This window comes from Monomorium pharaonis, chromosome 5, assembly GCF_013373865.1.
Source record: "Monomorium pharaonis isolate MP-MQ-018 chromosome 5, ASM1337386v2, whole genome shotgun sequence".
Taxonomy (NCBI): Eukaryota; Metazoa; Arthropoda; class Insecta; order Hymenoptera; family Formicidae; genus Monomorium; species Monomorium pharaonis.
Genome location: NC_050471.1, coordinates 137,980 through 165,236, shown reverse-complemented (window position 1 = coordinate 165,236; position 27,257 = coordinate 137,980). Strand labels below are relative to the sequence as shown.

General features: G+C 29.9%; 1 protein-coding gene across 2 annotated transcripts; it reads left to right on the top strand.

The window, feature by feature from the left end:
- Window positions 1-379: 379 nt before the first annotated feature.
- Window positions 380-21,142, top strand: LOC105834134 (protein downstream neighbor of son homolog). Of its 2 annotated transcripts, XM_012676393.3 has the most exons (7): window positions 382-551; window positions 626-1,524; window positions 5,450-5,778; window positions 17,194-17,408; window positions 17,468-17,671; window positions 19,117-19,303; window positions 19,368-21,142. In XM_012676393.3, exons 2-7 carry the CDS (start codon window positions 890-892, stop codon window positions 19,553-19,555), a joined length of 1,758 nt encoding a protein of 585 aa, XP_012531847.1. In that variant the 5' UTR covers window positions 382-551; window positions 626-889; the 3' UTR covers window positions 19,556-21,142. The 2 variants fall into 2 exon arrangements, with proteins under 2 accessions (XP_036142477.1, XP_012531847.1); XM_036286584.1 differs by lacking the exon at window positions 19,368-21,142 and having other exon boundaries at window positions 380-551; window positions 19,175-19,303.
- Window positions 21,143-27,257: the final 6,115 nt, after the last annotated feature.

Below are 27,257 nucleotides of genomic sequence, written 5' to 3'. Positions count from 1 at the left end.
TCTTTCGCGTCCAATCAAAACGTCCCATTTTATTATGATAAAATATAATAGATGTTTTGATTGGATGCGAAGGACGACGCGACGCGTGACGCGCTCGGTAGGAACACTCCCTTAAGGACAAAGACTTATGTGATTTGTTCGCGTCGCCATGCCCCGACATGCTTCTACTCACTCCAACGCATTCTAATAGGTTGGCGTCATCGGAATCAACGTATTGGAGTGCATTGGGGTGAATAGGAGCATGTTGGGGCATATGACGCGAACAGACCTATGGTTTGTTCGCGTCGCCATGCCCCGACATGCTCCTACTCACTCCAACGCATTCTAATAGGTTGGCGTCATCGGAATCAACGTATTGGAGTGCGTTGGGGTGAATAGGAGCATGTTGGGGCATGTGACGCGACAGACCTACGAAAAAGGCCGCAGTGGCCGCTCTCACTGCTCTCAGGTGCTTTCAGGTTCCTTTCTGGTGAAAGTGTGAAACCGAGTCTTATACTTTCTTTGTGTTGATCGGTTGATATTGCCAAGTAATCAGTGAATAATAAACACCGGTATGTATTTCTTCTTTTTATCTAGAAATCGAATCAATTTGAACTTGAATTTAATGTAAATGTTATCTTTACAGCTAAAAGTTCCGATACCTAATCTATATGTTTCAACAAAAAGTTTTTGACATTTTGATAATATGTTATATTGCTCGAGTGCATTTATGAATTTATAATTATCAATTATTAAACCCACGTAAATGTAACAATTACGAAATTATTTGTGATACAACAAGATGATTTTAACTACGAAAACCTAAGAATATCTATCTTATGTGAAAATCTTATAGTAAATATAGTAAATATAGTTTTCTTGGGTTTTATATATAGAAATTTACAGTAGTATGTCAAATCTAACTCTACACGTGCCAATGGCAGAACCAGAAAATATAAGCACATTGGAATGGACACGTCCTGATCAAGTAATGCAGCTGCATCGTATGAAATTAAAGAAACGTGCACTTCAAGCACGTATAAATAAAATGACTACTATTGACACACAACAAACCACTACAAATTTAGATGTGCTTAACTCTAGTAATAATATATTGCAATGTATATCTTACTGTCAGAAGCGTAAGAATCCTTTTGCCATTAATGAAACATGCAAGAAAAAAAAGAATATAACATCAGCTGGATTAGAGATTAGTAACGATAACACATTATTTGAATTACTAAATATCAATACACAACGAGAGAAATTGACAGATGTATCTATAAAGGATTCCTTAACTTTTACTAATGTTCTTTCAAAATTAGATTACACTAGTCAGACTTCAGATATAAATGTCTCAAAGGGCGCAAAGTATATTCCTATAGATTGGACATTGAAAACTATAATAAAGTTTATGTCTCCAAAGCCTTTTCCATGGACTAGCAAGCTCAAGACAAGTGAAGAAGCATCAGGTACCACAGGCTTTGTGAGATGTTTAAATATTGGAGAGAAAGAGACAACTTTGGATACTAGTCCGAATGCAAGGTTATCTTTATTAATTGTTCATTATATTTAAAGGATTTCCTACAAAAATTAAACAAGTTTAATAATTAAATTTTTAGGAAACAAATTATCTTTGAGTCTTAGCTTTAAGTTTATTATATAAAATAATAATTTTTCTCTAGACATATGTATAGAAATAAAGTTGTATGTTTAATATTTTGAAGATCTAGTAAAAAAATGAACTTTTGGATTTATTTAGTTTTGATTAGAAATTTATATTTATTATCTATTCATCTTTTAATATTTCATATTTAATTTTTTTATAACATTAATAATAATAAAAATAGAAAAGATAATAGATTTATTAAATAATTTATATTATCTAATAATAATAAATTATTTAAAGTACAAAGCAATAACTCACATTTTATTTACAAATCTTTATAAATCTTTTTTAACAAAAATATTTGTTTAGATTTCTCTTTGTAAAAATATGACAATATTTTTTAGACATAATAAATATAAAAACAAAGTTTTTAAGCTTATATTTATATTTTTTCAAAGAATTTATTTTAAAATATCTAAAAAATTTTTGGACTTCGAAAAAGTTTCCTTCTAGAAATTTCATATTACTGTATTTTTTAAATTTTCTGTTCTTTACTGGAGCGTAATTCTCAAGATGTACAACTAAAACTAGTGCTAGAGAATAACTTAATCCTATAACTTAGATTTCTAAAAATACGTCTTAGTTTTGTAGGAAATTCTTTGCTTGTTTTTGTCAGAATAGATGACTAATTAGCATGATTAGAAACATTTTATAAAAGTAATGCGTTACTACTATTTAAAAAATGATGATTTGTTACTTTTTTCGGTACTTTTTTAATGAAATTTTTGGTGACCTTTTTATACAAGTAACCTTTACTAAGTGATACATGTCGATTAAGATCATTTTTATGGATCTGATTCAGGAACCTGAAAAAAATATTATATGCTAATAAAATACTGTTTTGATTCAATGGCTACATCATTTATACAGACTATTTTATTTGATATGATATGAGGAAGATATATGATTATTGCTGCTCTCCATTTACATCAAAACTCAGATAATTCTCACTTGTGACGTCATAATTCAGTTAAGTGCACGTTCCTTTTACATTTTCACAAGTGAAATCCAACTGAGCAACTTTTTTCCTACAATCTGAGCAATTTCAAAACCGTGTGCTTTACTGAGTCTCGCATACTCACTTTAGAAGTTATATATTGAGATAATTTTGTCATTAAAATAAGCGTGATCACTTGCATGTTTCTTTAAATCACTGAGTAATGACATCACTATCTGAGTATAAAATACATTACTGAGTGACTCAGTTTCACTTTTAAATAAATGGAAAGCAGCAAAAGTATCTCTATAAGGCATTTTTGGAAAAAAAACTTAAAACAATAGTTGCTTGGTTTCAAAAAACATGTAAGTCGATACTAAAAATACATTATATACCAGACATTTTATCATTCTGTATATTCATTTAAATTAAATACCTTTTATAAATGTTTTATAAAATATCTAAGCAATATTGAATTTTCTTTTAGCATTAATTATTTTCTTTTGGATTCCTGAATCAGATTCTTAAAAATGAAACAATTGGCATGTGTCACTTAGTAAAGGTTACTTGTTAAAGTGACATCTACTTGTTTATATATTAAGTCGTTCAAGTCAAACTGGGATTTTTGAGTTTACAAAATAAAAAAACAAATATCAAGCAGAAACTGCATTTATCCTTCGACACACTTTCCTACTACGCTTACACATCCATTCCAGCACCCAACCAATGCCTGCAAAGCCCCGGCATAGAAAGATCCACTATCATGTCTGAACTATTTTAGGAGAGCTTTACTTCGTTATCAGGAACTCCTTTAGGGATCAAAATAGGTGGAAACAATGTGGAAGCTGCATTTGTTTTTCGACGTACTCCTATGCTGCATTTGTACATTTATCCCAGCGTTTAGCTGATATTTGGAAAGCTTTGACATGGAAGGGTTTGTCATTGCGTCTGAGCTGTTCTGAGACAGCTCCACTTCATCATCGGTGCTGAAATGGTGACCTCTGAAGAACTCCTTTTCAAGTGATTTCCACTAGTTTGGATCCCTAAGGGAAGTCCCCATTTCAGTACTAATGACGAATTGAAGCTGGCTGTCCTAAAATGGTTCAGACGTGATGGCTGATCTTTCTATGCTGGGGCTTATCAGGCATTGATTGGGTGCTAGGATGGATGTGTGAATGTAGCAGGGGAGTGTGTCGAAGGATAAATGCAAGTTTCCACTCCTTGATATTGATTCTTTTATTTTGTAAATTCAAAAGTCTAGGGGCTCGATTATTGAATTTATTCGCAAGAGAAACGTATACGCAAATACCCGTTCTAACAGAAAAGTTGCAAGTTTATTGGTTAAAAGCCATACGACAACCAATAAATTTCCAATTTTTATGTAAAAACAGAATTTGCGAATACGTTTCTCTTGCGAGTGAATTCAAGAATCGGGCCCCTGGTTCGACTTGAATCACATACATACTATTTAATAGTTAATCACAATATAATCCATGAACATTTATTATACATTTATATGATTTTTATGATAAAAACAATAAAATTTGTTATTGTATAAAACTATAAACAGGTAATTACCATTACTATTACCGTTATAATATAGAAAAAATACTGATAACAGAAACAGCATTATAAATAAATAATAAGGGTTATATAATAAGTTATTAATAATAAGTTACTTTCCAATTTTGATAATTAGTTAAAAAGTTTAAAAATCAGATAGTACAAAGTTAATAACTTTTAAACTTAGTTAATTTAAAAAAAGTTATTTTTTACTTTCAAATGCTCTGCATTACTTTTGTTATTTATTTAAAAATTTTTAACTTATTAACTGTTTTAAAATATAATTATAAAAAAATATATATTTTTATATAAAAATTATTTCCCATGAGAAACAAAATTTCTTTTTTATTTCATATAAATTTGATTTGCAAATATTTATGTAAAGAACTATATTAAAAGTATTTTAATATTTAGAGTAATGTTATTTACTATTTAAAAAATTACAATATATATTCAGATTAATACAAATACTATCATTTAATTTAATCTTAATGCAACTTTTAATGTAAATAAATAAATTTATTAATTATTATAATATAATTATATATTAATCTATTATAGGCGGTCAGGAATCTGCCAATAGTAAGGTTCCAAATTATAAGCCATTTGGAGCATGTCTTGATCTGTTCTGAGTACCAGTACTTTGATAACCGTTCAGTATTTTTGATATCTCTTTACAGTTTTTTAAAGCAGAAAATAAGCAGAAAATTCTGGTATATTTGTTTTTTGTTTATGCTTTTTTTATTAGTGGGGATGCTACTTTCACATGAACTTAGCCCCCATGAACCCCCACTTTTATTCTTAATTTCCTGCGAACAGGTAGGAGCAAAAAATTCGGGACTAGGGCAAAAAATTAGCAGATAATTAGCAGAAAATTATGTGGTATTTTCAATCTTTTTTTAATGGTGGGGGTGCTAGGTTCACTGATGTAAAAAATGGCATTTCTGTACTTTGTGGCCATTATGACTTTTGATTAGCATAGTAAGAACTAACTTTTCTGAAAGTTTCAGACGATTCGATCGAAATTCAATTTCCATAAGGGTCCGTCATTGAATTTTGAATGAGAAAAGAAAATTTTTTTTTTGTTTGTAACATGTCTTTACAAGATGCCCCAAATGCTTTATCGTTTGGAATTATACTATTGGCACGTTTCTGGCCGCCTATAATGGGTTAATATATTTTACAATAATATATATTAATATATTTTATAAGCCAATTAATTTAGTTTAAAAAAATATTAATTTCACCAATTTTAGTTTTTTTTTTTAATTCCCGTAATGCTTGTTAAATATTTTTATTAGGTTTCATCAATGCTGTTTAACATGGCAACATCCATCTTTACCATGGTTAGAATTATTTCCTCGCTCTGCTGGCAAAGTGAGCTCATCTCTTGCAAATAACGCATTGATAATAAATAATCAAAATATGAAAGATGCGTTGTATCGAGAATGGTGTGACAGCTTCAGATCCTTGTTTCATTTATTGCGGGCGAGACAATGTCCATACTTTTATGTATGCGCAAATACATTTACAGTGCTTTTCCGTGCCGCCGGTATCTGTGGATTGTCAGAGATTCATGCTCTTGTCACACCTACAACACGTGGATTCCGTCACTTATTAAAACAAGAAGGTAAGAAACAAGAGAATTTTGTTTACTTGCTTTTATGAATATTTGTGATTTGAAAAACTATTTTAGAAGAAAAGATTTCCAACTCGGCAATTTAAATTATAAAACTGGCAAAACAAAAGAAAGTTTTTTGGTATATATTTGTATGTATTATTTTTTACATTTTACTAGAACACAGGCGCGCGCTATTTAGTTTTTTACTTTTTAAAAATAACAATTGCAATAATAATTATATAAATAAATAATTTTATACAAAAAGAAAGGAAAAAGAAATAGAGAGAGAGAGAGAGAAAGCAAGCATACTTACATACATTAATTTATTATCTAATTTTCTTTCTTCTTTAAAAATATTATACACATAAAAAAAAGGAAAAAAGAAATACAATATATACAACATACATAAATCTTCTTTAAAGTAATATGATATTGACACTGAAATGTAACGAAATGTTGTCAGCTCTGACTCTTCTTGTTTTTTTTTCTTTAATTAGTATTAGAGATTGACGATATAGTTTGAAAAACAAAATAACAATTGTTAATAAATTATTAAATAGTTTGACATTATATGTGTACCTTTCCATATAAAATGAGATCAACATCTTTTGCAAAAATTAATACAGAAAACTAACTTTCGAAAATCTTTCGTTTGAGTAAAATACTTCACAGTGTACACACGCACGGATGCACGCACTTCTCTCCCCCCCCCCCCTCTCTCTCTCTCTTTCCATCTCTCCCAGTCTCTTCCCGTATAGATAACCATTTATACAAATTTGACAGCTGTCAAAATTCAATCGCAATAATTACTCTCGCAACACGAAGTAAGCACAACGAGAGAACCAATCGGCACGTGTGTGAAGTTAGCATCTCAAAGTTTAGCATCTCATAAAAATACTGCAGAATTACTTGCATCCAGCATAGTTCTACAGTTCTGGATATGTTTCAACAATAGATCCGTTGAATTACCTATTTTAAGTAAATTTTTATAAATGAGATGCTAACTTCTAAAATCACATAATAGCATCTCACCGTATTTCGAATATACGACCACAGAAAAGACTAAATCTATAGAGTTCTATCGTTTAGAGACGTCCTATCAATAGTTCTGATGATTAAATTAATAAAAAAAAATTTTTTGCTACAAAACATACGTATATATGCGTGTACGTCTACGCACGTGGATTTGGTGTAACTGGCATCTCAGATAGACAAAATTAATTAATTTAAAAAATTTAGAAAGTATTTTTCAACAACTATCTTGATGGAAAACTTATATTTATAGGTCTGGACATGAGATGCTGATCGGATATCGACAGTTCTATTTTTTTCAACGCAGTTCCCATATAGATATGGACGCGTACAATAATTTTCTAAAGAGATCGGGTGATATAAATAATTAAAACATTTTTTAAACAATTATTCTGCCCGAAAAACTTGAATTTTGAGTGCTAGACGTGAAATGCTAATCGAATATCAACAATTCGATTTATTTTAACGCAGTTCTCATATAGTTCCGGATGCGTACAATAATTTTTTAAATAGTTACGGTGATATAATAAAATAAAATATTTTTTAAACGATTATTTTGCCCGGAAAACTTGAATTTTGAGGGCTAGACGTAAGATGCTAATCGAATATCGACAGTTCTATTTATTTTAACGCAGTTTTCATACAGTTCTGGACGCGTACAATGGTTTTTTAAAAAGTTAGGGTGTTATAATTAATTAAAACATTTTTTAAACAATTATATTGCCCAAAAAACTTGAATTTTGATGGCTAGACGTGAAGTGCTAATCAAATATCGACAGAATTATTTATTTTAACGCAGTTTTCATACAGATCCGGACGCGTACAATAATTTTCTATAGAGTTAAGGTGATATTAATTAAAACATTTTTTAAACAATAATATTGCCCAAAAAACTTGAATTTTGAAGGCTAGACGTGAAGTGTTAATCGAATATCGACAGTTCTATCTATTTCAATGCAGTTTTCATATAGTTCTGGACGCGTACAATGGTTTTTTAAAAAGTTACGGTGTTATAATTAATTAAAACATCTTTTAAACAATTACTTTGCCCGGAAAACTTGAATTTTGAAGGCTAGACGTGAAGTGCTAATCGAATATCGACAGATTAATTTATTTTAACGCAGTTTTCATATAGTTCCGGACGCGTACAATAATTTTCTATAGAGTTCAGGTGATATAATTAATTAAAACATGTTTTAAACAATTATATTGCCCAAAAAACTTGAATTTTGAAGGCTAGACGTGAAGTGTTAATCGAATATCGACAGTTCTATCTATTTCAACGCAGTTTTCATATAGTTCTGGACGCGTACAATGGTTTTTTACAAAGTTACGGTGTTATAATTAATTAAAACATTTTTTAAACAATTACTTTGCCCGGAAAACTTGAATTTTGAATGCTAGACGTGAAGTGCTAATCGAATATCGACAGATTAATTTATTTTAACGCAGTTTCTATATAGTTCCGGACGCGTACAATAATTTTCTATAGAGTTAAGGTGATATAATTAATTAAAACATTTTTTAAACAATTATTTTGCCCAAAAAACTTGAATTTTGAAGGCTAGACGTGAAGTGTTAATCTAATATCGACAGTTCTATCTATTTCAACGCAGTTTTCATATAGTTCTGGACGCGTACAATGGTTTTTTACAAAGTTACGGTGTTATAATTAATTAAAACATTTTTTAAACAATTACTTTGCCCGGAAAACTTGAATTTTGAATGCTAGACGTGAAGTGCTAATCGAATATCGACAGATTAATTTATTTTAACGCAGTTTCTATATAGTTCCGGACGCGTACAATAATTTTCTATAGAGTTAAAGTGATATAATTAATTAAAACATTTTTTAAACAATTATTTTGCCCAAAAAACTTGAATTTTGTAGGCTAGACGTGAAGTGCTAATCGAATTTTGACAGATTAATTTATTTTAACGCAGTTTTCATATAGTTCTGGACGCGTACAATGGTTTTTTAAAAAGTTACGGTGTTATAATTAATTAAAACATTATTTAAACAATTATTTTGCTCGGAAAACTTGAATTTTGAGGGCTAGACGTAAGATGCTAGTCGAATATCGACAGTTCTATATATTTTAACGCAGTTTTTATGTAGTTCTGGACGTGTACAATGGTTTTTTAAAAAGTTACGGTGTTATAATTAATTAAAACATCTTTTAAACAATTACTTTGCCCGGAAAACTTGAATTTTGAATGCTAGACGTGAAGTGCTAATCGAATATCGACAGATTAATTTATTTTAACGCAGTTTCTATATAGTTCTGGACGCGTACAATAATTTTTTAAAGTTACGGTGATATAATTAAATAAAATGTTTTTTAAACTTATTGTGGTCATATATTCGAAATACGGTGAGATGCTATTATGTGATTTTGGAAGTTAGCATCTCATTTATAAAAATTTATTGAAAATACGTAATTCAACGGAACTATTGTTGAAACTTATCAAGAACTGTAGAACTATGCTGCATGCATGTAATTCTGCAGTATTTTTATGAGATGCTAAACTTTGAGATGCTTATTTCACAAACGTTTAATCGGCATCGCGGAAAAGCGACAACAATACTTCGAGAGATGCGAGTATCGATGCCATGTTCTTTTTTAGAAAGGATTGTTTGGAATAACATTGAAGGGATAAAATTAATACTTAGTTCTGGTTTTTTATTATTCAACTACAATGGAGATCAGAAAAAACTTAATTCTTTAAATTATTGATTTGAAAACTTATTGAAATGTAATTGATAATAAAAAAAAATGAAATAGATCAGTTATTAGTTTGTGCAATTTACTACTTTAGAGAAAATTCTGATAACAAAAAATAATAATTTGTTTTATAATGGATATCCACCATATTTCTTCTACATATCTTGCTAAAATTTAATATTTATTTGAATTTCTTAGTTGAAACTTTTTGTTAGTCAAACTAGCTACATTATGGAATAAAAATAAAAGCAGATTTTAAAATTTATGGTAAATGCATCAAATTTATTCGGCTCGCAATTTATCAAACTAATAAATTTGAAAATACATATAAAATTTTACAGGAAAATTTAATAGAAAGATCCACTTGTAATCGAATAATCATCTTTAATTAATTATAAAATTAATGTTTAGTCACATTAAGAATTGCAATAACAAAAAAACTAACTCAATTAGGAATTTTTTAAAATTAGAATAATAAGTATTAAGAAGATGCTGGACTGCCTTTTAAACTTGATCGAGGTCGATAATGTAGAGTCATTCGTGCACATCATTAATAAGATTTCGTATATATTTCTTTTATAGATTTAGAAATTTTTTTTCAGAATTAAAATACATATATTAATATTAATCTGTGAATTAAACTAGTGCTCTGTTTCTACCCTCAGACTGCCTTGGACCGATTCCTTAATCACACATATATACGAAATTTTCTCTGAGGCTTTTTTCTTAGCACAATCTGTCGCCAATTTGTTGTCATTTATGAATACAGATCTGCATATTTGGTACAAATCTGCTGTGAGATAGTAGGCCGCCTATCGACGGTGCCGCGCTTTTTATTGCCAATTTGACATTTGGACAGATCTGTTGCGTTTCTGGTATCAATCTGTCGCGTATTTTGACGCACAAATGCTGTTGCATTTCTACAGGCAATTTGCTGACATTGTTTGCACTTTGGTGTTTGTTGTCAATCTGTCATCAATACTTTCAATAAATCTGCTCACAGTTCACTATTATTTTGTCATGTATTCTGATGAGACGTTGCTAAATATTTGCTAAATATCTGTTAACAGTGTTTGCAATGACAAGATATCTTTTCTCATTTGCTGCATTTTTGGCAATAGAGTCAGTTGTCAACATTTGTCACGGCAGAAATGGTTATCGGAGTTTGTTAATAATCAATATTTTGAGTCAAAACTTCACGATTATATTCACACAATTATATCAAAATGTTGTTTATATGTATATATTATATTTTTGTTTCGTTTTATTTTAAATTCAATATTATGAAATATTTACTATATTATATATTATTTTTAAAATTTAACGGTACTGCATAATGGGCCGAAGAAAAATGGAGAGTAATATGGCCACCACAAAAATAGATGTAAAAAATTAGTTTTGTTTAAAAAAGTGACAGTATTCTGTTAAAAAATTACATATTTGTGTAAAATAAATTGTTATATTAAAACAGATGAATTTATAGTTAACGGGAATTAAATAAGAATAACTTTAAATTGAAAGAACGAATTGTTTAATATTTAATAGACAAGTAGCTCGTGAGCGTTGTAAAGTAAGTAAAACACACTCAAAATATATTGTGCTATAATTAGAGAAAAAATATTGCAAAATACATACAAGAAAATAACTTCTTCCTTCTGTCGCTAGACATAAGTTACACACACTTTTCATAAAACGTAACAGTAAGGTTTTGACCAATCTTATATGTCGAAACCTTACTGTTACGTTCTATGGAAAGTGTGTGTGACTCGTAATACTGACAATGAGTGTTTTTCAGCTATGAAACATTGTGTCGTCACTGTGTGACACAGTGTTACACAATGTCGAGTTGTGGCTGGAACATTGTTTAGCTTTATTTTACCGCCAGAGAGTAGAGGAGTAATTATCAAAAGATTTGTGGTGTAAGTTAATATTAAAAATTTTTTTTATAAATTGAGCATTTTTTAATAAATTTTATTAAATAAGAAATACAGTGCTTCTGAATGAATTATTTTATTTGTCTAACATTTGGTTAATAATGGAAGCTGAAATAATATATCCACTGCAGTGTTTGCAAATAAATCCTTTCACTGCTGTAATTGGAAAATTATATAATCATTAATTATTAAATTTATGTAAATTTTTAATTTTAATAGAATGTAATATTTAATATTAATATTTACACGGTTAATGGTATGTAAAAGATAGTAATAATTAATAGTAAATTAATTAATATATATTGATTATATCATGTTCATTTATAGTTGTAATAAATAATAAAATAAAGTATGCATTAAATATCTTCCATTATTTAGAAATCAATCTTTAATAAAATTGTGTTATTTATCTTTTTAATTTTTGCTTTTTTATTAACAAAAAGATTTTATAAAAACACTTTAGAATTATAATCACTCAAAAATGATATTTTTCAGAAATATTTAATGCGAATAATCTAACCATTTAACTGGAAGTAGAAATTTCTATCATTACATATTTCTATCTACAGAAAAATAAGTGATACCAAATGCTGGAACGCATCCACATTCATTGCTCAAGCATGCTCTATCACATGAATGATTAACACCACAGTGACAATCGATTTATCGAGAAATTCTCTTGATATTGAGATTTTTAAAGTGATTATATTACCAGCACGCTTAGATGGCTATATTAGCAAAATCCTATATTATTGTTTAATTTTGTATAATTCGAGATATGTACAGCCGACTAAAGAGTTAAATAACAAAAAATACTCAAGTGTTTATAAATTTGGGTGATAATGTGTTTAAGTTTAAAATGAATGAGGAAATATGTATAATGAAATGTTAAAATGTACCTGAACAAATTTTTGAAATTTTGAATGTAAAAATGTCTAATAAATGTTGGCTGTTGCGCTTTGTCATATTAGCGTCACTATAAACACCAGACTACTAAACAAATGATTCCATAAATGATTATTAGAATTCGTCAGTTAATGACGGAGATAATATGAGTAGTCATATTATTCGTACTGGCCATATTACCATCTTCTTTATATTTAAATAAATATTTTATTTGTTAAGTTATATAAAATAAATAAACGAGAAAAGGCGAAAGAGAGTAGGTAAACCATTTTGTTTTATTTAAGTAAGTCAGTAAATATTTATGTGACATATAATTCTTGTCGGTACAAGTTATCCATGAAATTCTACCAATTATGTTATAAGCAGAAGTTCTTCGAATATACATAACGAACATAAAAATTTACTGAAGAAGGGGGAAAAACATTGCGGTTATGAAATCTGTAGAGGGATATGGACCACTACCAATAAATATTTTCAAAATGGTTTTTATTTTGAAAAGATAAAAAATTAATGTTCTTCTGCGGATTTTGCGCATTAGTATCACAAAAATATCAGTATCTTATACATAGTATAACAAAAAAGTATCAAAAATATATGTAAAAAAATCTTTAACTCTTGCGATTAACAATATATAGGTAACGAGTAAAATGAAAATATAACTAAATAAAAATATAACTAAATTACATTTGAAGGGATTATAGGACTCAGACTCGCGACAATCGCCAGTGGTCTATAACCTTGAACGCAAACAATACAACTTTACAAATGTATGTACACATTACAACAAACATTAAATTTAATTACGTTATTTGAAAGTTACATTACTTAACGTTACTTTCAAGTTACATTAAAGTTAAAAGACTAATATCTAATCTATTTCTCAAAATGACGTAAAGAATATATACCTTTAACTTAAAACTTTCGACTACCTGCAATATTGTAGCTTTTACAGACATGATAAATATTCATAACTAGTGACCACCTTATAACATCTGAATAGTATATAAAAAAGTAATTTTGACGGTTATCTTCAAAATTCAACACAAAGTATACGAAATATTGTGAATTCTATAACACATCTAATCCATATCCGCCGTCTCTCTTCTAGTATTTAGAAAAAAATATTCTTTATATACCAGGTCTGTACATATGAAACCAGAATTTGCCCATAGATGGCGCTAGCTATCAATGTAGTTACCGGCAAACCGCGTCATTGGCGCCATTTTCTTGTTTTGACATCTGATAAAAATTTTCAACTCATAACAATACAAGTTTCATACAACAGCATAGTTTTTAATAGCATCGAACATGTTGAATTTTGTGCCTGGAAACTACGACTTGTGGACAGTATTGATTTTCTGTTACCATTTGAAGAAAACTGCTGCAATGAAGAAAAATGCTTGTCGAAGCTTACGGTGAGCATGCTCTTGATAAATCACAGTGCTTTGAGTGGTTTAAAAAAATTCAAAAGTGGTGATTTTGACCTGAGAAATGAAAAATGTGAAAGACCACCGAAAAAGTTTGAAGACAGTGAATTGCAAGCATTGTTGGATGAGGATGACGCTCAAATGCAACAACTCGCGGATCAATTAAATATGACACGAAAAGCCGTCTCCATACGTTTGAAAGCCATGGGAAAGATCCAGAAGATGGGGAAAATGGGTTCCACATGAACTGAATGAAAGACAGCAGGAAAACCGAAAAACCACTTGCAAAATGCTGCTCGCCAAGTACAAAAGAAAGTCATTTCTCCATCGAATTGTGACTGGCGATAAAAGTGGATATATTTTGAGAATCCTAAGCGTAAAAGATCATGGGTAACTCCAGGCAAACCATCGACATCGACTGCAAGGCCAAATCGCTATGGACGGAAGTCAATGCTCTGTGTTTGATGGGATCAGAAGGGTGTGATCTATCATGAGCTGCTAAAACTTGACGAAATCGTTAATACTGAACGTTACCGACAACAAATGATCAAGCTTTGCGTGAAAAACAACCAGAATATTAAAAAAGGCAACACAAAGTGATTTTGCTTCATGATAATGCACCATCACACACAGCAAAACCGGTTAAGGAAACGATTGAGGCGTTTGCGGCTCATCAGATTTGGCTCCATCCGATTATTACTTATTTGCATCGATGGGACATGTACTTGCTGAACAGCGCTTCACATCTTGCGAAAATGTACGAAAATGGCTCGATGACGGGTTTGTTTCAAAAGAGGAACAATTTTTTTGGCGCGGCATTCACAAATTGTCGGAGAGATGGGAAAAATGTATAGCTAACGATGGGCAATACTTTGAATAAAATATTTTTTATCATTTTCATACAATAAACGTATATTTTCTGTACAAAAATTCCGGTTTCATATTTACATACCTGGCAGCAATGTATTTTAATTTTAAAATTTTTTTTACACAAATTTTTGACTTAAAGGAATCCTAAACTGGTCGCAAACTTGATCGAGGTCGATAATGTAAAGTCATTCATTCATCCTTATTCATAAAAATATTTGCTTCAAAATAAAAGTTATTTAGCGTACAAATGAATGGTATCCCTGGGTTCGGAATAGATTGAGGAATAAGACTATAATTGTCGAATTACGATTAAATGCCGTAAAAAAAGTTATTTAATTGATTATATAATTTTTTACGGCTTTTAATGGTAATTTGACAAATATACAGTGAAACCCCGCGTTAGCGGACTGTTCCGGGCTCTGAATCCGTTAACGCGGGATGACCTATTGCTTGGTTTCACTCCGTGAAATTTAGGGATGTAGTAGTATTGCCATCTAGCCAGTTTGTTTACGCTTCAAGACTAAATGTATTCGATCATAAAATTGCAAGCAGAGCGACGTCTCAGGTCAAGTCAATCCTAACTATAATCGTTCGAAGAATTCACATCTCTGTAATAAATTATATTCCCTACACTTCTAATCTATTATTATTTTCCAACATATAATTTATAAATAAAATATTATCAGACCAGAAATCCAGCTTCGATCGCAATCAGTGTTTCTTTTTTTATATAATTACATTTAAATAATTTACTTTAAATTAGTGTTGGCTATTTTATTTACATTTGCGTAAATTTTTCAAATCTTTAGGAATACGTCGTAACTGCTTACATACTACGCGACTGCATTGCTATCCCCCACTCACGCTACTCACGTGGGCCGAGTGCATATGGAGAGAATAGTTTCCGCTAACGTGGAGTTCACTAATGCGGGGTTCCACTTGAGTCTTATTCCTCAATCTATTCCGAACCTGAATAAGATACATAATTTGTATTTTAAAGCAAATATTTTTATGAACAAATAAACTTTAAAAATGTTTTTGCGTTTTTGGTCTTGATCTAATTGTCCCGGATTTATTTGTAAATTTGGAAATTCTTTTTCAGAATTAAAGTATTACATATTAATATTTATCTGTGAATTGGACTTAATATCGAGAATGAAAAAAAAATTTTATATTGCTCTATTACCGACTTTTTACGCATGTATAACCTAAATTTTTGTTTTGCAATTGCGTTTCAATTAGGCATCGAAATCTAATTTTCGTAAGTACAAACTGTAGATCTTTTATATAAAGCAAACATTGTTACGATGTGACAGCAAAATAATAATTTTTTTCTGTTTTTGATAGAAACTTTATCCCCCTCACAGACTGGTAATAATGCATATACTTTTACTCTGAAGGACCCAGATAGCCACAAATGTATGTATGAGCACAAATTGTTCTCATGTTGCTAATAAAGATGTTAGCATCTTGCCATTTACGTCGTCCCTTGTGCTGTTATTTGCTACCATTCGACACTGATCTTAAGTAATGCTAGCATAATGTTTGAAACGTGCAAAGAATTTTATTTCCGACATTGAATGCTAGCAAACAACAGCACAAGGGACGACATAAATGCGTAGCAAGATGCTAATATTTTTATTATATCATACTGGCTATCTGGAGATTTCCAAATCTATAAAAGAAATAAAAAGACATTGCGAAACAAAAATTACTGTATTTTTATCAGTAAAATAGATGATTCCAGCATTCTTTTAAGGGATATCTGTTTTACCAATTAAACACTATTATTTTTTAATAAAGTCTAAATTTTTGAATAAAAATCTTTTTATTGATTTCATAGAATTATAAATTTTTCACAATTAAAGTATAGCCAATAATATAGGCTGCTACCAATAATTTTATTTAAAAAACGAAAAAAATTAGAAAATATTTTTGATATTGATTTCTGTAGTCGTCTCATGACTTTTATCTGCCACACTATAAAATTTTAAAAACTGTACTCACAAAATGATTATTAGGCATCCTTGTCATTACATAAAAAAATAATAATAAGCTTTTAGAAATGAGTTTTCATATAAAAAAATTCTTATTTGAAAATTTCATGAAAATTTATATAAGCGGAGCAATATAAAGAAAATTTTTTTGTTATTGATGTAAAATCCAATTCACAGACTGATATTAATATGTGTACATTAATTCTGCAAAAGGACTTCTAAATTCATAAAAGAATACATCTTATTAATGATATGCACTAATGATTCTACATTATTGACCCCGATCAAGTTTGAAGGTTACTTCAGCATTTCTTTAAGAAAAAAGGTAATAAGTTATAGTTTATGTTTTAAAAGTTACTAGTTAAAGTTAAAAAATTTATTTAAAATTAATTAAATTCAGAATTATTAACTTTTTTATTTTTATTATTTAACTTTTTAACTTATCACTAACTGACTAATTTAATTAAATTAATTAATTAACTAGTCGCTATTTAACTCTGATTTCAAATATTAATTGTGCTTTATATTTCAGAAATAGAATATTCTATGCCTTTAAGGAAGGATTCCAAAAAACGATTTGATGTGACAGATTCTGACTCTAAGACGGCATATGCTGTTTTCAATATTGTCGATTGTCAGCAAGAAAATGATAATTATGAAAAAGAAGATGAAGAAACTCAAGATGCATGGCTCGAGAGTCTTGGGGTAGAAAATTCAGAAATTAAGAAAATTAATTACAACTCACAGGTATACATATAAATATTGCCCATTCTCTGAGTTTATCTTGAGATCATGACTCATTTCAGACGAGAATGACTTTGGAAAAAGAAAGCGAAGTGGATAGTTTGAGTCAGTCTCTTGTATTCGTAAAAGGTGTGGAGACGCAGGCGTTGTTTAACTTCCTAATTAATTGTAAATCAGCTATTGCAGTGACAGGTGCGTTAGCTGGTGTTCCTCCTACACTCTTGGCTCCGACGGCTTTCCATGGTGCTACATTAAAACCATTCAAGGTAGATAGGATGGTACAATTCTAAACAAAATGAGTTTTTCGAGGTTAAAGTTTGGTAATCTCATGACGTCAACAAACATTTGCTTATTAATCTTATTATGTAAAAATTCTATGGAACTCTTCTTTTTTGTTTGAGGATACAATTTCGAATATTACATTAATGAAATGTTTACGTATGAATATAGTACAACCTCAAACAATATTTAGTAATGTTAATGTTTTATTTTTTTATCATAAAATGTAGATACTAAAAAATTAGTTTATCTATAGAAAATATCAATGATACAACTTGATATAGTCTGTCTTCAAAAGTGTATTTCTTGTAGTACATTTTTAAATACTTTTTTTAAATAAAATAAATCACTTTAATTACGTCAACACTAATGTTTTTCTAGATAGCACAGACTCAGATAGCACAGAGAGTTTAAAAAGAACTCAATTGTATGTCACCAATTATGTCACTAATTATGAATTCTTTTTGAATATTTTTTTATAAAAATCTTTTTGCATCTCAAAAAGAATTTATAATTGGTGATATAAAATTGAATTCTTTTTGAATCTTTGTGCTATCTGGGTATTGATACATTAAATAATTTAGATTACTAACTTTTTAATTAAACTAAAGTTTGCACATTAAAAGTTTAATTACATGTTTAACAATAAAAATATATATTAAGGATTCAAAATTATATAACCTTATCTTAATTAAAAGAACATAATTTATATTGTACAAGTATTTTTTTATACGAAAAGTTCAACATGGTTGCGAAAATGAAAATGAAATCTTGATGAAACTGTTATTTTTTATAAACATTGACGTTTAAAGGAAATTGTGCTGGTTATGATGCAAGATGAAATTTTGTAATTGTCTGATAATTGTTATGTTCAGAAAACACAAGTGATCAGTGAGCGGTCAGTGATTATTGGTCCTTACCGTTAGATCTCTAAATTTAGACCAATTATATTAGCGAATTACTCAACTGTTGTGCAACGGTTGTGTTTTCTGAACATAGCCAATTATATATATATATATATGTTTACGTAAAATTAATCGTTAGAAAATAATAAAATTAAAACGATTGGGTTAAAATGCATTTTTAGTAAAAAATCGCTTTAATTTTAATTTACTTTAGTTTTATTATTTTCACTTTAATTTTATTATTTTTTAATTTATCGATCACAATTTTATATGAAAATGTGTAACTTTTAAACAATCAAAATTGTATTTTGCATTGAAACAATTTCCTCTAAATTTCAAATATTTATAAAAGATACCTTCATAATTTAATTTTGTAGAATGAAACGCAATTGAAAGTTATATGTCAATTTTTTTATGTCAGATTTTGTCTTACAGACATATTACATTTTTCATAGACAAAAAACTTTGTTACACAGTGCTATAAAATTTTGACTATAACTGTTACCTTCTTTTTTTTTGTGATAAAGATTCGAGAAAGTATAGTGCGTGATAATAACGACAAATACTATTCTCTCGAATTGAAAGGACCCCTTTTGCCACATGTGTTACCTTCTCTCTGTCATTTAATGAAATCCAGTCAATTGGAGCAATATTCAGCAAGCTGTGCACAGTTGATCACAACAAGTTCGTTTTCCGCTGCGAAGCATGGTATAGGTATGTGAATACATTTGTTAATCAAAGAAAATTTTTTATGAATAGTGAAAATATATTTCTATAGACTACGCGATTGTCACAAGAGGAGAAAATCACGATACCACAATACCACTTAACGTTTTTGGACAAGAAAATCTGAGCGATTGTGGATTCAACGAAGAATTATTGAGCCACTTTTGCAGTCCCGATCCAGCTAGGATAGTGGTTTTGGATAGTCTCAAATTTTATAAGGGATTATATACATGGTCATGATGGTACAGATATGCAGTTTAGAAAAAAATATGTCACCTTCAAGTACAGACTTTTGCAAGACTCATAAAGATTAATTTAAAAGAAAGTAATCTTTTCTTGTCCTCGTTATAGCAATTAAATCATTGGACGACACATAACGTTTGGTAACAAAATATCGTTATGTTTATAAAAGTAAAGGAATGCCTAACGTTATATCTAATATAATGACGAATGTTTAATATAATTACATTTACATACGCAAATTACATTTACATACGCGTAAATTACATGTAAACTTTATACATTTATTGACGTATTATTTAGTGTATTGTAATTTAAATTACGAGATGTATATATCATGTGAAATAAGACTACGAACATTATTGACACCAAATAACAATGTTTTCAATTAACCATTGTAATATTGCAATCGCATAATAATAACTTTTTAGATTATAGTAATATTTTATGTTTTATCGCGATATATATATAGATTTGTTTTGTTTTTTAACTGATACACTTTTAAAAAAATTAATCGATTAATTGAACCTAAAAACATCGAGTGAATAATCAATTTTGAAATAAAAAAAGCATCAATATTTGATTAATCGAGCGATCTTTATTGTCAATTTGTGAACACCCAAGGTACATACTCAAGAGTACACTTTGACACAGATAACAAAAAATACGCTGTGCAACACGTGTGGATTGGCTTTTTCCATTCGTGCAAGTGATTCGTCATATTCGCCTTCACTTCGATTCGTACACTTTCGATTCGTTTACTTCTCTCGTGCTGAAAAAGCCGACCTTCTGCACTTGTTACGCAATGTATTGTTTTATATTATTTCTAATCAGAACTTTGTATTAAGGGATAATCCACACCTGAGGTCCTAAAATAATTAAAATAAATTCGGGAATTTTTTGTGGGTATATGAATATAGCTTTATTGAAAAAACAAATATAAACCATTTTATTATAAACATATTAAATTATTTGAAAAAATTTTTATTTATTTATAATTGTTTAAAATGATGGAGTATTGGCACACTTCCGCAAATACACTTTTTTTGAAGACATCATTTTGCGTGCAAGATTTCTTTAAGATGGTTTACTCTAGGACAAAAATTCAAAATTCTTATTTTTATTGATTGTAGTTACAAAGTACGTAGCCGTTTTAAAAAATACCTATTTTTTTTAATGGCAGCTATTTTTAGGAAAAAGTACTTTGTTGTGTGATGAATAGAAGATCATGTTAAAATTTTAAATCAATCAGATAAAAATTGTAAGAATAGCGTTGCACGTAAATTAAAAAACGTGCGTTTGCGGAAGCGTGACAGTATGCCGCCATTTTAAACAATTAGATAAATAAAAATTTTTTAAAATAATTTAGTATGACTATAATAAAATGGTTTATACATATATTTATTTTTTCGGCTGTACTTCTGTATAGGTCGAACCTTCGATTTTTTAAAACCACTTATTCTTATGCATACATGCATGCCATGTACACACCCACTGAAGAAAAGAAGTTGTTAATATGACTAAATTTTTGTATACTTTTGTAAAACGTTTATTAATATAAAAAAATAAAAATAATTACAAAAATTATTTAATTCCATATTATTGGTTATATATTATTATAAGTATATGATTCCATATATTATTATATATTATGTATAATTATGTATAATCATTTATAATTAAACATGATCAGAAATAATGCTATATGAGGCTACATATATAGTTATATATGGTTATACAAAATTATATATGTTTATGAGACAAATATGATGTATGATCATATGATAAATGTATATATAATTATATCTGGCCATATCTAAAAAATTTTTTTGAAATCCCGGAAATCATACATGCGTTTCTTCATGCGTCTTTTTTACATAAGTTTTTTATAGAATTTCGTATACATGGGTTTTTAGAATCGCTAATTACGAATCTGGAGTCAGAATTGGAAAATTTTTCAAAGTCAAGATTCAATATGGTGGACGAAATTAATGAATAATAGGGCAATTCATTTCAATTTGAGTATTTGGGAGGTTTTGAAATCGCTGATTACAAATTTAAAATTGAAATTAGAAAATTAAAAATGGCAGATCTAATATGGCGAGAAAAGTTTTTAAAAAGTGATCGGATTTAATTATAATTAGAGATGTATTTGAATTTTTGAGGTATTTGGATATTTGGATTTTTATTTCAAAATAGATTTGTAAATCTATTTCTGCGAACTTTTTTTGTATATCGCTTAAAAAAAGAACTATTTTTCTTCCTTTTATACAAACAACATTGTAAAGCAATGACTTTGCGATATTACAGTATCGATTTGTTCGATTTGCAATTTGTGATTTCGGATTCGTAATTAGCAATCACTAAAACCTTCAAATACCCAAATTCAAAGAAATTATCTCTTCTTTTCAAAAACTTTGATCATTATATTGGATCCAGTATTTTACATTTTTTGATTTTGATTTCAGGTTCATAATCGGCAACCTCAAAATTCGCTGATATCCGAATTGAAATAAATTAGCCCACTTTTCAAAAACTTGATCCACCGAATTGTGTCTGCCATTTTTAATTTTTTAATTAAAAAACCCCCAGATACTCAAATTGAAATAAATTGGCTCATTGTTCATTAATTTTGTTTACCATATCCGCCTTTGATAAAAACTCATGCAAGAAAAATGTATGCTTAGGATTAATAGTTAACAATTTTTACTATTTTAAATTTATTACCTAATAACTTTATAAATTATGTCCATTGATATAAACCAATAAATAATGTCATAAACTGATAATAATTTGCGCATCAAACAGTTTTTGAAAAAGGATTCATGGAGAAATTTAGAAAAAATGTAGAAAAATCGACAATTTTCGCAACTTTTTAATCGCCACATTAAATCTGCTATGTTAAAAATTGTGTATTTGATCGAAAATGAAATGCGAATATCAGTCCCATTATTTTCAGTGATAATAAGCTGTTATCCGAAATTTATGAATTATTGTGGAAAAAATATAATTCATAAATTTTTGCGATTTAGCCGCCATTTTTCAATGAAAATGACAATTTTGACAAATTTGAAAAATATACTCTTAAAGTACAACTATTTTTTATAAAAGCAATGACGAACAGTTTTTAAAAAATTAGAAGAAATATATATATATATATATATTTCTTTAAATTTTCTGTATAATTTTTATTATACTTGTATTATAAATATATGTAATAATGTAAAATTCTACAAGAAGTATTATCAAGCATAAAAATCCTGCTATAACTGATCTCTTTATCCTTAATTATATTAAATACGTTATTTATAATATGTCAATAATTATACTAAATACAGTTTAATCTCATATTATTATCTGTATACATTGATTTTACGATACATTTCTTTAATATCCATCAACTGTGATAAATATCACATATTTTAGTCAAATTGATAACGGCCATTCCAGCAAATAGGAATATCCAAATTCGGATCTTGGCTGAGATGATATTTTTTGCAACTAATATTTTGCAGATGTTTCTTAAATCAAATTTTGATTCTTTTTAATTTTACAAAATTATAGAAGTTAAGATACCAAGACAGATTCAATTATAATGATACAATTTTATTTTATTTTATTTTAACTTTAGTAAAGTATTAAATTTCTTTTTTTGCTGTTTTTATCATAAAAATGGATTGATTTACAATAGTAGCGTAGGCAGCAAATCTATTAGAACTCTTTCAACATCAAAAATAATGACATTTGGAGAAAACTATTACAATACATAAAATTAAAGAAATATGAAATATTATTAAGCTTAAAGAGATTCTGATCTGACTATTTCTCAGCTTTCTTCATTTGATTATATACATAATGATTTAAAACGATCCAGGTGTCTGCAATGAGATATTTTTCAGTCAATTTTGAGACGATTTTTTCTTTACGAAAATTTTACCCAAAGATTACTTTTTGAATTATTAAATAAAATAATTATAACCGAATCACGGGAGGCGTAGAGCAGGTAAGCAGAGGCGGCGCAACTCACCACGGGTGATTACAATTTCAATGTCTTTTTATACTGCTTGACGGATGATTTTATCGGAAATGAACAACACTTTACATGTAACACTTCACATGTAATAAAGCCATAAATACCGATAAGTTACAAGTTTTTTCTCTCGTCACACAATACGCATCGAATTTACTCACATACTTGATCGAGTGATTTATAAACGTACCGATTCATTACATATTAATCACTATCGAGTAAATTATTCTGCGGCTTATTTTTATTTTAAAAAAATTAGATTACAGTAGTTACAGATTACGCAATTACTGTAGTCAATCAAAAAATTGTCTTTTACAAAATATACCACGTATCGATACTTTTACAAATTTACACACACAAATATGTTTGTTGTTATTAGTTACTACCGGTTAATTATTTAGCGACCGAAAATTATTGGAAGAAAACGCGTTTACACAACGCACGTAACTCGACGCAAATACGCAATGCTAACAGAACGAGAGGTTAATGTTTCTTGAAGATCATTAATTAAGTATAAATTTGTCGATAACTGCAATCGATAAATCAATCACTTTGATACTATGATGCAGAGAATTAATCGACAGTAGAACGAAGTATATTACTAATGTCTGAATGCATCAACTTAATTTTAGTTACAAGCGAGATTGTCTTTTTTTTTTGTAAAATAAATAAGGACTTAGACATATTTAAGTCTCGCTTAAAGCTAAAATAAAGTTGGTGCAATCGGGCGTTAGTAATAATGCTTCGGAGCGTTCTACTGCCGTTTATTGATACTCTGCATTATCATGGTATCAGAATGATTGACTTAGTTTACACCGTACGTTTAGTCTGTGATCTATACATCTATCTATATTCGATCCAAACACAATAGGTCACAACGATGTAAACACTCGCGAACTTGTTTGGGTCACTTTTTCACGATCCCTGACCCATCTTAGGCCATACAACGTAACGCGTATAAACGGTGGTGTACTATAAAATGGTGTAAGTGTACTAGCAAATGCTAATACAGATGGATCTGCTTTATAGCGTACACATATAGACCTAGTTTACACCGAGCACTTGGTACGCGTATCAAGTACTATATCCATATCAAATCACTTGATTCGCTCGGTATAAACGCTTGCGGATTACTTTAGTGCGCTCTGGGGCTCAATTATGTACCGCCTACCGACAAGTATCGGTGTCGTTGCGCAGATATTTTATATGGCAAAAAACCTGCGCAACGACACCGATAGTTGTCGGTATGCGGTACTGTAGGCCTATTCTGTAACTCGTTAAGAGGTATCGGTTTCGTTATACTGTCGTTGCGCAGCTTTTTTACCATATAAAATATCTGCGCAACAACTGTATAACGATACCGATACCTCTTAACGAGTTACAGAATTGCACTGCTGATGCGGTATAGAATTGGGGCCCTGGTCTAAGTCCGGATCTACAATAGTGTAGTAAGTCTTATGCCATAAGGAATTAACCAATTATATTTGATTATTCTTCTCATATTCGATTATAATTGGTTAATTTCTTATGACATAAGGCTTACTCTCGGGCTTACTACATCTATTGTAGATCCGGCCTAATACTCAATCGCGAGTATTAGACCAAGGCTGCGTTCCGATATTCACTGCCAGTACTGAAAATCTATGGTTCACATATACATATACTGTAGATTTTCAGTACTGACAGTAAATATCGAAATGCAGCCCTAGTTGATATGCGTATTAAAAGATGTCAGCGCGCTCTAAACTCTTAATTCGATTCAAATTGGATCAAGTGTATACCGCCGCTGCTGGCTGTTGTTAGATTGAGATTAAAAGTTAGAATTTTTAGTTAGAGAAAGTTAGATTAGAAGTTTTTATATCAACAGTGAAAATGTCATGTAAAAAGGGATGGAACGGTGTAAACAGGGACATATCAAATATTTAGTTCGCAATAACTTGATGCGCGTACCAACCGATTTAACGGTGTAAACTAGATCATAAACTACTTGCCTACATTAGTCCAAACTTATGTATAGGTCTACACGGTGTAAACAATTTGTTACTAGCCTACCTTAAATCGCGGTATAGGGTATAGGTCAGGGCATAGGTCAGATCGCGCGGTGTAAACTAGAACATTGATTTATCGATTGTAGTTATCGATAGATTTACACTTAATGCTCTTCAAAAAACATTAACCTTGGTCTGTAGTAGCCCAATATCTACAGACGATCAATTCCAATAAACCGTGGTACTTTGTCGTTGGGAGGACAGAAATCCAGTGGGCAAAAAAGAAGAAAACATTAACCTCTCGTTCTATTGACATTGAGTCTTCGCGTCGGGTTACGTGCGTTGTGTAAACGTGTTTTCTTCGAATTATTTTCGGTCATTGAATAATTAACCGATAGTAATTAATAACAACGAATAGATAGATTTGGTCCCATGTGAGTGTGTGTAAATTTGTGAAAGTATTGATACGTAATACATTTCGTAAAAGACAACAATTTTCTGATTGATTGCAGTAATTGCGTAATCAGCAATTACTTCAATCTAAATTTTTTTCTTAATAAAAATAAGCCGCGGAATGAGTTTCTCGGTAGTAATTAATGTATAATAAATCGATAGATTTATAAATCATTCGATGCATGAGTAAATTCGATGCGTATTGTGTGACGAGAGAGAAAAAACTTATCGATAGGTTAGTTACATGTGAAGTGTTATTCATTCTCGGTAAAATTATTTATCCGTCAAGCAGTATGAAAAGACATCGAATTTGTAATCACCCGTGTTGAATGGTGAGTTGTGCCACTCCTGCCTACGCTTCCCGTGATTTGGTAACTATTTTATTTAATAATTTGAAAAGTAAGTTTTGGATAAAATTTTTATTAAATGAAAAATCATCTCCGAATTGACTCAGAAATATGTTATTGCAAGGACACCTGGGTCGTTCTGAATCATCCTATATATATGTACATATATATATATTATATGTATATACCAAGAATGTATAACTATCAATAGGCAATGACCTAGCTGTTTATAACATATTCTGTAAGTGAATTTGAAATTAAGCAATGCGAGACACTGCATAAATATATTTACATATCGTGAAATCCTTGCCTCGTGTTCTTCGACTTATGCCACCCCTATGTTCAATGGCATTACATGAAAATGTTCTTCGGATTATAATTATCTCTAGAATGCCACTTTTGTATTAAAAAATACAATTTTGAGTTTAAAAAGTCGGTTCTATAAAAGAAAGGAGTGTTATTTTCACCTGATAAGAGGTAACTTCTTATCGAGGTGAGACTTCGGGATAGATGAAATTGCTGAGTGTGTTGCGTCGCGAGGCGTTGGATATTGGTAAGATACCCACGACATAAAACGAAGTAAAGGGGGCCATACAAGAGCGTCGCAGCGAGTGCGAACAGGACATACACCGGAGAGACTATCCGATTCGGAGAAACAAAGACGAACGACATGAAATCGGGGTTCGGTTAAAGGGGGAGAAAAAGAGAGAAATCCGACGAAGGGAGGGAGAGGGAAGGGAAAAGGAAAAAGAGAGTGAGGAAAAGAGACGACGCTCTTCCCGTGATACGCGCGTGTGCATAAATGCGTGCGGGTGTATGTCGCAGGGGGCTTTGAGAGATTCACACACCCACCGTAACGATGACGACGACAACGATGACGACGA

Bases quoted from the DNA above. Each gene is read 5' to 3' on its own strand.
- LOC105834134 (XM_012676393.3), top strand. From the start codon at position 890: ATGTCAAATCTAACTCTACACGTGCCAATGGCAGAACCAGAAAATATA. The intron at 5,779-17,193 runs GTAAGAAACAAG...TTTATATTTCAG, and splicing joins TCACTTATTAAAACAAGAAG to AAATAGAATATTCTATGCCT. The intron at 19,304-19,367 runs GTATGTGAATAC...ATATTTCTATAG, and splicing joins CGCTGCGAAGCATGGTATAG to ACTACGCGATTGTCACAAGA.